The sequence below is a fragment of the Branchiostoma lanceolatum genome, chromosome 9 (genome assembly GCF_035083965.1).
Source record: "Branchiostoma lanceolatum isolate klBraLanc5 chromosome 9, klBraLanc5.hap2, whole genome shotgun sequence".
Classification (NCBI taxonomy): domain Eukaryota; kingdom Metazoa; phylum Chordata; class Leptocardii; order Amphioxiformes; family Branchiostomatidae; genus Branchiostoma; species Branchiostoma lanceolatum.
The window spans coordinates 8,991,741-9,006,290 of record NC_089730.1 but is presented as its reverse complement, the minus strand read 5'-3'; the positions used below and the strand labels follow the sequence as shown (position 1 = coordinate 9,006,290).

At 39.9% G+C, this 14,550-nt stretch overlaps 3 protein-coding genes across 6 annotated transcripts; 2 read left to right on the top strand and 1 right to left on the bottom strand.

Annotated features, from left to right (window-relative positions):
• Positions 1-35: 35 nt before the first annotated feature.
• Positions 36-6,596, bottom strand: LOC136441893 (kynurenine formamidase-like). 4 transcript variants are annotated; one of them, XM_066438437.1, is made up of 13 exons: positions 6,582-6,596; positions 5,042-5,091; positions 4,425-4,474; positions 4,207-4,297; positions 3,640-3,744; positions 3,292-3,340; positions 2,865-2,950; positions 2,448-2,520; positions 1,930-2,033; positions 1,695-1,773; positions 1,158-1,293; positions 733-837; positions 36-467 (listed from the first exon to the last, which is right to left on the bottom strand). In XM_066438437.1, exons 3-13 carry the CDS (start codon positions 4,443-4,445, stop codon positions 438-440), a joined length of 879 nt encoding a protein of 292 aa, XP_066294534.1. In that variant the 5' UTR covers positions 4,446-4,474; positions 5,042-5,091; positions 6,582-6,596; the 3' UTR covers positions 36-437. The 4 variants fall into 4 exon arrangements, with proteins under 4 accessions (XP_066294534.1, XP_066294535.1, XP_066294536.1 ...); XM_066438438.1 differs by lacking the exons at positions 5,042-5,091; positions 6,582-6,596 and adding an exon at positions 4,997-5,033; XM_066438439.1 differs by lacking the exons at positions 5,042-5,091; positions 6,582-6,596 and adding an exon at positions 4,932-5,009.
• Positions 5,222-9,724, top strand: LOC136441891 (coiled-coil alpha-helical rod protein 1-like). The gene is made up of 10 exons (XM_066438435.1): positions 5,222-5,340; positions 5,712-5,841; positions 6,245-6,278; positions 6,648-6,741; positions 6,963-7,120; positions 7,562-7,737; positions 8,251-8,386; positions 8,672-8,779; positions 9,070-9,210; positions 9,503-9,724. The coding sequence occupies exons 1-10, from the start codon at positions 5,283-5,285 to the stop codon at positions 9,722-9,724; spliced, it is 1,257 nt and encodes a 418-aa protein (XP_066294532.1). The 5' UTR covers positions 5,222-5,282.
• A 326-nt stretch (positions 9,725-10,050) lies between these two features.
• On the top strand, positions 10,051-14,545 carry LOC136442104 (coiled-coil alpha-helical rod protein 1-like). Its single transcript, XM_066438730.1, has 9 exons — positions 10,051-10,219; positions 10,648-10,747; positions 11,105-11,229; positions 11,723-11,793; positions 12,222-12,339; positions 12,695-12,796; positions 13,503-13,654; positions 14,015-14,153; positions 14,303-14,545. Exons 1-9 carry the CDS (start codon positions 10,051-10,053, stop codon positions 14,389-14,391), a joined length of 1,065 nt encoding a protein of 354 aa, XP_066294827.1. The 3' UTR covers positions 14,392-14,545.
• Positions 14,546-14,550: the final 5 nt, after the last annotated feature.

Sequence of the window (14,550 nt, the reverse complement as noted above, 5' to 3'; positions counted from 1 at the left end):
TCACTCTACACCAGACAATGATTGAATACCATGTGCATGATAGAATTTACATTTTATTTTGCGGCAGCAGCTTGACATTTGATAATGTTATCTCTATCATATATATATATGGTGTTTCCAGTCACTGAAAGTATAGTCAGATATCATATGAAGAAATACTTGGTTTGTCACATTTGTATGATGTACAGCATCTAAAAATTACTTAGGATCTTCGAGATATTGCCCACTTTAAGCCTAGGCATGTTACATGTAGCTACTGCTTTTATTCACACAATATTGCTTTGGCAAAATCCAATACAAGTTTGGCACTGTACTTCTTGAATGCTAATGTTTGATAAATGTTTTAATATTATTCACATATACAACATCCTACATCTATTAACAAATTAAATTTTTTCTACCCTATTCTATCACAGTAACATCTGTTCAGCATCTTGTTAAGAAGACAACATTTCCTCAATTACCATCTGAAAAACAAGCAAAAATGTGATTAAACAGATAAAATGTACAACATACTTTTCATACTATATGGAAATTTTCTACTCTACTTTGCAGCCTGAATTACCTACATTTACAAAAAAATATGAAATATCATGCAGTATTACACCTTTTTAGCCCATGGCAAAATACAATGTAATGAGTTTATTATATATATATATGTGACCAATAAGTACATAATATCTACTAATTTCTAACAATGCAAATGTTAAACAATGAGACATATGCCCATACCTTTGTAAGTTGGTACTGTTCTTCTGCGAGATTATGTACCACATTGAAGTGATCAGTGTCTGGGATCTCCACACAGGACACCTCCATACCGAGTCCTTTCAACTGCTGTTTGTAACATTAGGTCAGACTCAGTGATTCAGCATAATAGATGCTCAAATGTTTGTCTCATGCTTATTCAAAACATAGGCAGGTACAAATTTTAAAATGTTACTTCTTTACTACATTCCATAAATAAAAGAAAATTATTTGAAAAAGAAACATTTTTATGAATTGAATGAAAAGTAAACATATTCCTTTACAAATAAGTATGAAACTGATGAGATCCAAGTAAACATATTCCTTTACAAATAAGTATGAAACTGATGAGATCCAAGTAAACATATTCCTTTACAAATAAGTATGAAACTGATCCAAATGTTCCTAACCTCGGTATACTCCTTTGACTGCCTGTGAAACTCAGGAGCGTCGTGCTCTCCAAACACCACCAGGACCTTGCACTTGGGATGGTTTTTCACAACAGCAGCACTAAATAGACAGGGAGAGTTCCTCCGGGCATCCTCCCTAACAACCACAAACAAGCAATCGTCAGTCAAGTAACCAATAAAGTAGTCAATGGGTTATAAGAGCTGCAGTAACAGTAAATGCATCTAAGTTCACGGTGATGTCATTTCGTGGTAAAGGAGAAAATGGAGTGTTCGTGGTTGAGACAATAGTGCATAAGGGCAGAAGATATTAAACAAGCATTTTTGCAGTGGTTTTAAGAATGCAGTGATGAGGTCACCGTGAAAAAAGCAAACGTAAACATTGTGTACAGTATCAAAAGTATTGAGGATAAGGTGTCACAAATTAAAAGTAACCTGTATGTTAATGTTCAAAATCACATGCTGGGAAGGTTATAACTTGGACATCATCTGACCAGCAGGGTAAACTTTAACATGTTTAACATGACTTGTCATACTTACTCTGTCATCTTCAGGGGTTCATTTACATACGTCTTGACAAGCGGTGTTAAGTCGTACACCCCAGACACAAGAAAGGCACCTGCAAAAAAAGAAAAGAAAATGACAGTCATGACAATAAAAACAGAAAGGCCACTTATGCACGCTCTGATCCTGAAATTACAGTTATCTAATGTAGCACACTATAAACACCAAAGCCTTTGATAACATAGGATTGGAGAATACCAACTGATGTCACCTTTGATAGTAGGCACCCGACCATCCCTGACTTTTGACCAGTCACTAGACAGGACCATGGCACCCAGGTGACCCCCAGCAGAGTGGCCACATATGTACAGACCGCTGCAATACAACAACAAGGGTGCTACATGTAGTACATAGAAGCACATTCATGTACTTCTCTTGGAATATTTCTGTATAAAATAGCTGCCAACATAACGGATGTAAAGCACACACAAATATATAAAGGTCGGACCTTAAAACAACATCATGTATAGTGCACCAGTGTTAAGGAATGACTAACATGACAGACAATTGCAATGCTACTAGTAAGGTTCTTTAATGATCTTGAGAAATGTTAATCTTCTGAACATGAAGCAAGCAGTGTTACACAAGGGGTAAACAATCTTACATCATGTGGCAGCTCCAGTGATTAGATTAGGACTTGAATCATGGTCCAGGATTGGGACTTCTCATCAGAGTACCATTACCCTAACTAGAATTTAGGACAAAGAGGTACATGCAAGTGGTGTATACCTTGACGAGGGAAATTTTTCACTCAAGAATGAGACAGCCCTTCTGACCTGGTCCACCATCACATCTATTGTTCCTGCAGGTGGGGTAGTCATTGAATATAGCACTTCAAGGATTTTGTGACTATTTTCTTATTACTGATAATCAATTAGTGATAAGGAGAATGCAACCTTTGATAGATCATTGTTAACAGTAAATTTGATGTACATGTACAATCAAGATAGACAGGCAACAGGCTAGTTGGGCAGCCCTCAGGCTGAGTGTGCTGAACAGCCAAACCAATATGAATAAAAAATAAATAAAAGATAGACTGTCTCTTCATCCATGCACTCCATTCAACTTGCATATCCCAGATTTGCTGTTCAAAGGCTTGGCAACTTATTCATTCATGGTTATTGGAGTCAACAATATTGTACAAACCTTTCGGTGCAATATCATAGCCCACAGCCACTACCATAACACCTGCTACTGTCAGTGGGATGGCCGTGAACCCTGACTGATCTTTACTAGTGGGCACAAGGAAATGGGTTAATATGCATTCTCTGGCTTGCACCTTGTATTTTACCATTGACAACATTCTGACTATGATATAAATGTATGATACACACAAGTTCATGTTGATATATGCAAATTCACGCGAAGGCTATTCGTGCCAGAACCATGTTGACATATCAAATAAGAATTTTGTAATAAGTGGCTTGAAAGACATAACAATGAGTTGTTGCTAGAATATTTGATAAATGAATAAATATTTTTTCTAGAGCTCCATTCAAACTGATTTAAGATAACCTTTATACATTCCTACATTTATAGGTCTAATAGAATCCTATACAAAATATAGACTTACCTTAAAAACTGCCAGTATCCTCCATGGATGTATACAAATATGGGGGCATCTGAACAAATGAAAGTGTACCTTGTAACTATCAATACATTGAATACACGTTGTGTCAATAATGGCAACACAATGTCCCTACATTTACTCTGTATGTAAGTTTATCCCTCAATTTGATTGCACAGAAATATGACTACATGTACATGTATCTAACACATGTATGGATCTTATTCATTTTAATAAACTTAGAGTTTAGACAGAGACCAAGATAGACAGGTAATTATGTTACAGCCTTCTTTGTTGATTCTGTTAAAAGTTCATGATAATTGCTGTTTCATACAATGTAAGACATATACCCACCACTCCTGCAGTTGTCAGGTTTATAAATGTCCAGTTTGTCCCCTTCCCTGTCTCCATAGGGTACATCCAGCTCACACTGTAGCTGAGCCCTGGCTTTGTCTGTCTCTGTGTAAACAACACAATGTACCAGGACATTATATGTTAGATGAAGTTGTGTCAACATAAGGATTCAATTCAATTGTACCAGAGAGAGCGATAACGATTGGTCATTAATAACAATATGATAATAACGTTAATAGGTAAAGGTAATGGTAGTCCCATAAGCTTTTTGAGGCCGTATATATAGGGACAGTGGGTTGTTATCCATTGTGTCTAGGGCTTGATATTGGAAGGTGGAGCCTATCTCTCTTTTACCTCATCAACTGAAGTTAGGTACCCATTTGACATCTGGGTGGAGAGAGGAATTTAGTCTTATAAAGTGCCTTATCCTTTGTTTCGTTTCAAGGCATCCTCATTTGAGGTGAAGCATGATGCTTTTTCAAGTAGTAGCCTTATCCTATAAGTTATTGTTCACTGTCCAGGCATCATGTCACTGTGAACAGAACTAGGGCAGATTATCAAACCTACCAGTTTGTACCACGCGGACATGGTCCTGTACCACTGCCTCTGCGTCAAACCGGTGGGACCAGCGACTGGGCGAGTACTGGTAGTCCAGGTCCTGATAAGTCACAACAGATATAAACCACAGATTAGTTCACGCGATTACGCTGACTGGTGCCTGGGTTTACTTTTCAATGGAATTTGAAACTCGAGACAAAAACACATGTCATAAATTTATTTTTTACCTCTTTTTCAATAGCTGTCATTTTTGATGATTATCCACAAGTCTGTAGATCTGTGGTGATGAGAATATTCAAGGCAATGTAAAACCTTATAACACTGGAGGAGGGGGGAGGTCACAGTAATTTGGGGAAAGACTCCAATGAAGAGGAATTCGAAGCCAGATCAACACATCTGCTTGGGATTAGATCCTTCATTAGGGGATCAAAGTTCAGTATGCCACTGCCATTTGCCACTGTACGCATTAACGCATTCACATGATCTCTACCTTAGAAATATTACATGCCTTGATCTGAGTCTAGGCCTGTCCTGATCATGAAGGGCCTGAAAATGAAAGTTAGAGACCAAGCCAAGGAGGTTATTGGGATAAGCTGGCCTTGTCCCAAGGAGGTTAGACCGACTTAAAACAACTAGGTCAACAGCAAAACAATCACGACACCTTACTCCAAACTTCCTGAATTACACTTTTCATCAGAAACCGACCAATTCGAACCAGTATCACTTCCACCTACTAGGATAATCGGGATAGTACGAAGGTCTAGTTCAACCTCCTTGGTTCAACTACTAACGTTAGTACCTGATAAGTTGTGAGAACACAACAACGTTAACGTGACCTACGGACCCAAATAATGCACTGCTGTCAAACTTCCGTCCTGTGGGTGACCACATTATCTGAAAGGGAATTACACATAATCATACAAAGGCTGCAAAGATAAATTAGTTAAGCATAACATTCATGATAAGCATTTATGAGAAATACTTAAGACAAAAGTCAGGGGTTTATTCCAAATGGTCTTATTCTTATTTAAGGTTAGATCATATGAATGGTGACCCCACTGTAAGTGGTACAGTCCATCCTCAAGATGGCGGCTGATTTGAATCCTCCGGAGGCGTTCTCTATTCCAAAACAACCTACACAAGGTAACTTAACAAGTATCTTAGGGTGCCCAACTTTATATCAAGATTTTAGTAACTGTAGATCTATTACAGAGTCATGTGAAAGTGACTATGTGGCTTTCTATAAAGGATATTTAGATGCTAACGTGAAGTGTTGGGGGAGGGGGGCATGAAAAATAGAGTTCGTGTCCTTCTAGTTTTACTGACAACTAATGTTACTTATGTGCCTTCTACTATAAAATGTTACGTATGTTCATATACCCTAAAACATTTATCCCCTTATTTGTAACGTTTCCTGTCTCTGCCTACTCGTTTCTAAGATGTTAAACAGGTTGACAGTACTTCTAACCTTTCTAAACAGTGACTAGTACCTACACATTTGTGTTTTGCCCCAGGAGCCAGGGATGCTCCCCAGCTTGTCCCACCGTCTCACTTTGAGACCCCTCCAGTAGAGGACTCATGGACACAAGTCAGGAAGTTAACCAGGGATGTGCTGGACCTCCGAACAGAAAACCAACAACTCAGGTCTGGTCTTTTGTCTATAACTAAGCCCATTGGTAATTCCGACTACGCATGTGTAGTGTCAAAGGTGAAGGCCGCTGGCTTGTAAACAATTCTTGTCCCGACATTGTCTAGATTTGCATAACAACGTTCAGACGGGTTTTGTTTACGTCTCATGGGACTTTACCTTTGACACTGTACATGCATAGTCGAAATTATGAATGGGCTTACATATTCAAAACAAAAGTGTTTAGGTCTGGACACTCCATAAAGATGTGTGGTACAACCAAGGAGGTTTACCAAGGAGGTTAGAAAATAGATTTCTTAACCCCCTTGGTACAACGAAACTCTATATACTTGCTTCAAAATCTTTTCAGATTTTTTTGTCATACTGTGTCATAATTTTGTGTTGATTTTATTTATACAGACAAGCCAGAACAGCTGTAATACCAACTGGAGAGGTATGTAGAAACATAATTCCAACAAGTTATATTACTAGTTAGTAGATTAGTGAGTTAACTCATCTCATCTCTATATCTGATCTTGGCAAAAATGTCTAAGTAAGAAAGAAATCAATAGATGAATGGAAATGGTAACAAAACTGATAGGTAGAAGTTACTAGAACTGTATTGTCATGATTTTATGTTGAAGTCGTGTAGCATATAATCTGTGTATTTGAACCATATATGCTTCCATGATACTGTATTTAGATTAAACCACAAATGCTTACACTTTATACATGTCCTTAAAGTATGTGCATGTACCTGTACATGTACAGTACTTGTATATCACAAGAAGAAATCTGCCACATGTGTTCTGTTTGTCCCCAGGAAATCAGAGCCAGGGTTGATTTACACAAATCAGGAAATGAGGAAACCACAAGACACCTGCAAGGAATCATAGACAAACAGATAAACGACATCGGTAGGGGAACTCCTGTCTTTAAAGTTTGAAATGTTATCTTTGTCCAGTGTTTTGTTTGTTTAATTTTTGCCACTGTACTAGCCTAGCATCCTTGCTAGAAGTGAGCAATAACAATTAGATACCTCTGTTGAAAGTTGGATCTGTATATAAGTTAAAAGTAAAAATCATGTTAAATGAATCTACTTCGAATTCCTGATATAAGTTGTGTTTTCTGTTTGTAGTCCACCTAAAGGCTGAGCTGACAGCGTTGAAGGTAGAACACAGTAGAGAGGTGCAGGTGCTGCAGCAGCAGGTGTCAGCTAAGGACAGACAGGTGGAGGATGCAGCTGTGCAGGCCAGGAGGAGACTGGAGGATGCACAGAGGAAACATCAAGATGAGGTACAGTACATGTCATTGGTCGATGGGAGAGAACGTAAGACTAAGAGCCTGTTATGTCCCAAGTTTGGCCAAGCACACTGCTGGGTCACCCCTACATGTACTCTTCTCAAAAAGAGTGTTGCGTTTTCGTAGTCCTGAAAAAATACAGCTGCGTACTGTACTATGGTACTATGTTACCCCCACTCAGAGTTTACAAGTGACAGGTGCATGCATTGCATCCTGTGTTTTCTGTAGATTTTACAATGCTTTTAGCATGAAATCATCAGAGCTGATCAGATAAACCCTACTAATGCATAAGCCACTTCAAATTTGAAAATGCAGATTTACATAACACTTCAGGGGTTATTCAAATGGAAACAACTGTTAGGTTCTAGCCACTTAATAAGATAAGAGTTACAAACTAATTCTTTTTGGCAACAATGATAGTATCTATTTTCACAGTTGCACAAGATCAAAGTAACCCATGAAGAAGAGCTCAGAGGAGCCACGTCATCACTGTCAAGTCTACAGAACCAGCTTGAGGAGAACAGGTCTGACTATGAGCAGAGGCTGGCTGAGTTAGAGGACCAGATATACAGGTCTGCCCTGGAGAGGGAAGAACTTCAGGAGAAAGTCAGGTACATTCATGCATACATGCAGTGTATATTTCCTTAATGATGAATCATTAGTTTATTGTCAGCAGTGTCCAGAAAATCATGTTTTATTGATATGTGAAAGTGATTGAGTGAGTGAGTGAAAGTGATCTCAAATCAGTTTAGCTCAAATTTACTCAATGAATAGTTGGGCTACTCTTTTACTGGTCATTACAAAGAAGACAGACGCTATGTACAGTATTTATGTATTGGTTGTACTGGGAAAATTCCTACCTCTTGTTGACAGTACAGTGAACAGTGGACCACAGCTTAACGTCCCGTCAAAAGGACTGCAACCCTTTCCAGTAGCGTGCATGTCAGGTGAGCAAGACAGCCCGGATTCGAACTCCAGAGGCAGGGTCAATCACTGGACTAGCTACACTCGCTACTATTATGTGTTGTTTGTTTTGGGCTCACTGAATTATCTAATTGTATATCGAGGGAGCAAAGTCCAGAAATTAGACTTCAGAATAACTTCTTGATATTCTAACATACCAGGACCACAGCTGATGAGTTGCAGTCCTCCAGAAGCCTGGTGTCTCAGCTGAAGGTTCATCTTGAACAGATGGAGACAGAGAGGCAGGCTGCAGAACAGTGGAAACAGGAGAGGGGAGATAAACTGCAGAGGATAAAGGTAATGACGGATAGAATTATACAATGTCATGTATTAGAGGATTGAATAACTTGTATAGGCAACATTGAAGATGCAAAGATTATGAACTGTAAAAAGTACACAAAAATGCTGAAAAAATACCTGTCTTCAGACAAGGTAGCACAATCGTCCACAGAAGTAGAGAACATTTGAGGCATGGCATTACAATTTCATTGTAATGGTGGTGGAAAAGAAAAGACAATGTAGCTTAATATGTTGTAACAAATGAAAGCTTAATTTAATTTTTATCATCTCTTTGTGATGCAGGATCTGGAACTACAAGTTGAGAACTTACAATCTACTGAACAGTTGCTGAACGTGAGGCTAGCTTCCTTCACAGACATCCTCAGCATACAAGAGGCAGACATCACAAAGGTATGTTTCCTTCACCACAGATTAGAAGTACATTTATGATATTTGATTTGAATATACATTGTACATCAATGCATTACTGTGTTTTAGGTATTCGATGATAACTCTTTGGACATGTACACTCAATAAATAGATTGAAGTATTCATCGGTTAGGACAATGATATTGTGTATTGCTTCATTTCTACCACTGATTACCAACACAAGGGAAGACTCAAACCATTTAAAAGTACCTAAAGACACAAAAGACTTGTGCATATATCATATACTGTACCATTTTTCTTCCCCCTCCCAGAGCAAGTCAGATGGCAGTGACTTGAACAAGAGAATGAACAGCCTGCTGACTCGGTGGAGAGAGAAGGTGTATGCCCTCATGGTACAGCTAATGTCACAGGAAATAGTGCACAAGAAAGACATTGCCAACTACAATCAAAAGGTAGGGTGATACGAAGTTCTATATATATGTAGACATCAGCTGGTAGACTTGTATAGATTTGGCTGGAATGTCATCAAATTGTCATTTCATCTAGGCATTCAGTAAAAGGTAAAAGGTAGTCCCATAGCCTTTTTGAATTTGAGGCCATAGGGGCAGTGGATTGTACTGCCTTTTACCTCCCCAACCGAAGTCAGGTTTTTACACCTGGGTGGAGTGAAGGAAAGTCGTGTAAAGTTAATTCAGATGTGTTAAATGTAATGAAGTCTACACCAGTCAATATCTTGTGTGTCAGATTGCTGATCTAGAGGACCAGCTGAACAGCATCACCAGTCACAGCGAGGTGCTGTCCCACATGCTGGCAGACAGGACAGCCGAGCTGCAGATGGAGAGAACACGGGTACAGACCCTACAGGGGGAGGTCACCTCCGCCCAGAACACAGCGGTCAGCCTACAGGACAAACTGGACACACAGGTGGCTGCTACCGGTCAGCTGTGTGACCTCACCAAAAGGTGATTTTTGATATTTTTTAGTGACACCTCAGGGTGGAGCCCATTTAATTGTCATTGTGAAACACATGAGTCGAGTAGTACAGTCTTCTGGCTCCCAATAATCAAACCCGGGCTGCCATTGCACAAACCCAACGCCTTGACTACAAGGCTTAAAGGTCTGGACCAGTCAGACTGGTCAGTAGGTGGCGCTTGAACCACCCGGGATCCTGGGAATCAAACCCAGGCCACCAGCACATGTACACAAACCCAATGCACTTACCACAAGGCTAAAAGGTGCTTGAACCACACTGTTTCAATTGGATTATACTGGAAAACTGACAGACTGAATTGATGAGAACAACTGGTTTCTATCAGAATGTTAACTTGAAGTTCCGTCCCTGTGACAGGACATTTGAGGCATTTTCAGCCCTGGAGGATAAGTTACAAGCTGGAGGCTCCAAACTGACCAGTTTTTCCCAGAGGCTGAACTTTGCTGTTGGAAGACTGGACATGCTACAAGGTATGAAATAAGGAATTACTACAACTCAGTCACATTCGATAGGCTTACTGTCACTCATAGCAAAGTGAAGGTGTTCTTGGCACAGCTGTGGATGTGTTGTGCATGTACAAAATTTTGCAGTCTTGTGACAGAAATGGTTGTCATTGACCCTTGTGAACAGTTGGTTACATCATAGCCTGCTATGCTTTTGCAGGTGATCATTACTGGCAAGATGGTTTAAGAACAACGCTGGTATCTTTGTCATTTTTAAAAATTCCATGCATGACGAGAATAAGATGGCCTAGAAATTTCATGACAGTTTTATGATATCTTCTGATTTGTAGAAACACATCCTGAAATTTTCAGGTTATCATAGCACTTAATCATCTCCTAATCTTTACCAAATTTGACCAAACTGATGGTCGTTCTGGTACTTTCTTTATTTCCAGGCTTGTTCGCCCGTAAAGAGGCCATGTGGAGGATAAAGCTAGAGGAATCAACCAATCAGAGCAAAGAAGAGGAAGAGCAGCCAGAACAAGAGCATGATGGGTAAGGTTATCCCAGATGAGTAGCCCAATGAGGGTTTGACATGTCCACTTATCACAATATTAAAGACGTGGGATATATATTTTAATCAAAATTGTAGTGCTTATAGAATATAAAATCAAAGATGATGCTGGACTTTCACTTAAAGAATGTAGAGGCAGTGGCCAAGGACCATGTGACCTGGCAGACAGCAATATGAGGAGCAAGGGGCCAGTCCTTGACCTGAAAGCATTTGATCACCTTGAATAAAGCATCTCTTTAATATTAGGATGAACCATTAGAATACCGAAAGATTGCTTTATTTCATGGCTGAGAGTATGTTGAATAAATGTATTATGCCATGTGCCTGTGTTTTGGCAGGATGCTCCCTTCCCAGCTACAGGAGGAGCTGGACAGAGTGAGAAGGGAGAGAGATCAGCTGGCTGCTCAGATGAGAGAGGACTCACAGCTACTGGACCAGAGGATGGCAGCAAACAGGCACAAATGTAAGGCTGTGATAGACCAGATAGCTAGTGTGTTACACAGAAGGGCGGTTATACCAACTGTACAGATACAGAAGCTGGTGGGTTATGCCAAAGGGCGGTAATATACCAGCCATACAGATACAGAAGCTGGTGTGTTATGCCAAAGGGCTGTTATACTGGCTATACAGATACAGATTGAAGCTGGTGTGTTATGCCAAAGGGCGGTTATAAGGGCTATACAGATACAGAAGCTGGTGTGTTATGCCAAAGGGCCGTTATACAGATACAATTACAGGCCATGGGCACATTTGTATATGCTCTAGAATCCACATCACAATTTTTAGACAATAAATCAGTAAAGAAACAGCTCTCACCAGTATTCTAGAGAATCAGGGTGATGTAAAATTTCTGTTTCTATAATGTTGCCATTTCTGTGATGAAAACACTAGTTTGAGACCCTTTCAATACCTCTTCAAATATCAACTGTGTAAGTATCCTGCCATGTTTTCTTCAGTTGAGGGTCAGCTGAAGGAACAACAGGAGACGATCATGCAGCTACACAACCTGATGGAGGAAAAGTCACAGGTGATCACATTCCCTTCTTAGTTTTTACTTTATGAAAGATAAAACCTTTGCAATGTAATTTTTACTAAGTATTTATGTCTCCTCTCTTGTCCTTTCTTACTGGTACCTGTAAGCAAATTAAGGAATAGAAGTCATTGATACATGAAATCCAGAGTTTGGCTGCTGGCTTTTCATCATAAATGTGGAATTCTGTCAGAAACTGTGTTGGGATTGAGGGTGGTTGCTGTCGCGATACGCAAGTGGTCGTGTTGGATAAATCGCTTGTGTCTATGGGGAGAAATTTGGGACCGACTGAAACCGGTCGTCTTGAGCCGATGATCGTCTTATGGACGTGGTGGTTAGACCAAGTTTAACTGTATAGGCAATCATAATCTTCAGATCAGTATGTGTTAACAATGTACATGTAATCATTGCAATTTCTGATACAGAAATGCCAGTCCCTGGGTGATCAGCTGTCACGACTGGAAGACAACATCCAAGAGGCCAACCAGACTATTGATGGTCTGAAAACTCAACTGGCTAAACAACAGATAGAGGCTGAGAAAGGTGGGATACACTCAATGGACCAATCTCATAGCATTTCTCATCTCTGTCAAAATGAAGAAATGCAAAATAACAACATAAAAATGCAAATATTTGACAGATTGCCATTGGTCAAACCACTAATTGCCAATTTTGCTATCATTGGTTGAACTTCTAATTGTGATGGACAGTCAGGATCGGTATATCATCAAATTGCTAACATGTTTGTACGAGGTATGATGCATGTATTGTAAAATTGAGCAGTTTGCATGTCATTCTGACTACCATGATTGGTAAACTATCATCCTATATGTTGGGTTTGGAGAGTTGCAGCATTGTTGGAAAGCTGTTAGGCTGACAGTTGTTTCTTCCCTCTCAGCTGTTGAAGACAGAGGTAAGGAAGTCCAGGCTAGTCTGGTGGAACAACTGGCAGAGATGGAGAGGAAGGTCAATGATGCCAGGAGAGAACACACAAAAGCAGGTAAGAACTGTTTCATTTTATCTAAAAGTTTTAACCTTCTCCCTCCCTTTTACTGTACATGCATACTAGGGGTGGTGCCCATTTCTATAGACCTTGGCTCACACAGGTCACTGCAGTAAGAAGCTAGTCTGTTGGTAGTGGTCAGTGTGTTCAACCCATATGCATTCTCATAAGTGTTAAGCAGAGAAAGAAGTATCTACAAATGTACATTGTGCCATTTTTTAAGTTTTTGGTGTACTTCCTTCCCACTCTCCGGGCCATTGCACTGGTCTAATCCTGCAATGAGTGGAAATTCTGCGCCATATGGCTGCTTCAGCAAGAAGCTTTAACAAGCATTTCAATCCTATGGAGAAAATTGTGTGTTTGGAACATTTAGTTAATTAGTTTAGCCATGAATACTGTTGAAACAGTCGTGCAGCTGCATCAGGCAGAGCACCAGGCTGGCAGGGAGAAGGTGTAACATTATTTTCAAGCCTGCAGTGAGAGGAAATTTTACATGTATGCTGCCTGTTGGGCATATGCTTGTTTGTGGAACAGGTACTGTATTCTTGACAGTTATCTAACAAGGGACTACCAAAAAGTGTCCAGATGGTCACTTGTACAGATTTGACTGTATGCTGCCCTTAGGGAAACGTATATGATGGGTTTGTGGGTATATGATGGGTTTGTGGAACAGTTACTGTATTCTTGACGACTGTTGTGACAGTTGTGCAGCTGCGTCAGGCGGAGCGCCAGGCTGGCAGGGAGAAGGAGCGTGGACAGCAGCAGCTGCACCTGCAGGAACAGCACTACCAGAGACAGCTGCACAAGCTGCAGGAACAGCTGCGGGAGGTCGACAGGGACAGGAACATTCTCATGGTCAGGCAGGCTTGGTTGTGTTTCAGTTCCCAGGATTTTGTGGATTCTGCATGTATCAGTCTTTGATTTGTATTGTCCCACTGCTGGTGTTAAACTTGTCAACTGTCACGCATCATTTTCTTAAAATGTAACCTTAACGTTAGTTAGAAGAATGAGGGTAAATTCTATTCTGTTTCAGTAGGATACATCATGTACACTAGTTATTTTCAGTATTAGGTCACAGAATGACACATTTTTGTGTTGTGCAAAAAAAGTGTATAATTTTCTGTGAAGTCATGTACTTATGTTAGAATCAATAAGAAAACCTTTCTAGGATTTTCCTTTTTTCAAGATAAGTTTTTATCTGTTATCCATCCTCAGGCCACTTTGAGACAAGAGGGCCTGATTGGTCAGTACAAGCAGCACAGGGCAGCAGCAGCTAAAGCTGTGGCAGACACACACCCAGAGGGAGCTGAAAACACCACTAGGACTGGTACTGCCGGCAAGCAGCAACCTATTGGTAAGGGTTGGTAGCTCTGTTCATGTTTAACATGTTTGCATGTTTGCAAAAAATTATATAATTTATATACACATTGTAGACCTGACCATGTGTTTTATACAATAAGGTGCAGAAAATTTCTAAAGTATTCATTTTATTTCTAATTACAGAACCCCTGAGCTCTGTTGTGGAGGATCTTCGCTCACTGACTGCAACTGTTCTGGGAGAGGAAGGGGACACAGACAGTAGTGAGGACTAAACACTACATTAAAGGCTCCTATTGTAGTATAAAGATTATAACAATATTAGTCGAGATAGTAAGAATCAAGGGCATAGTTTAATGTCCATACTGTAGCATTTAACTATCAGATTCTTCTTGTATTTCATTCACACAAGAAATATTCAACAATTCTTTGTC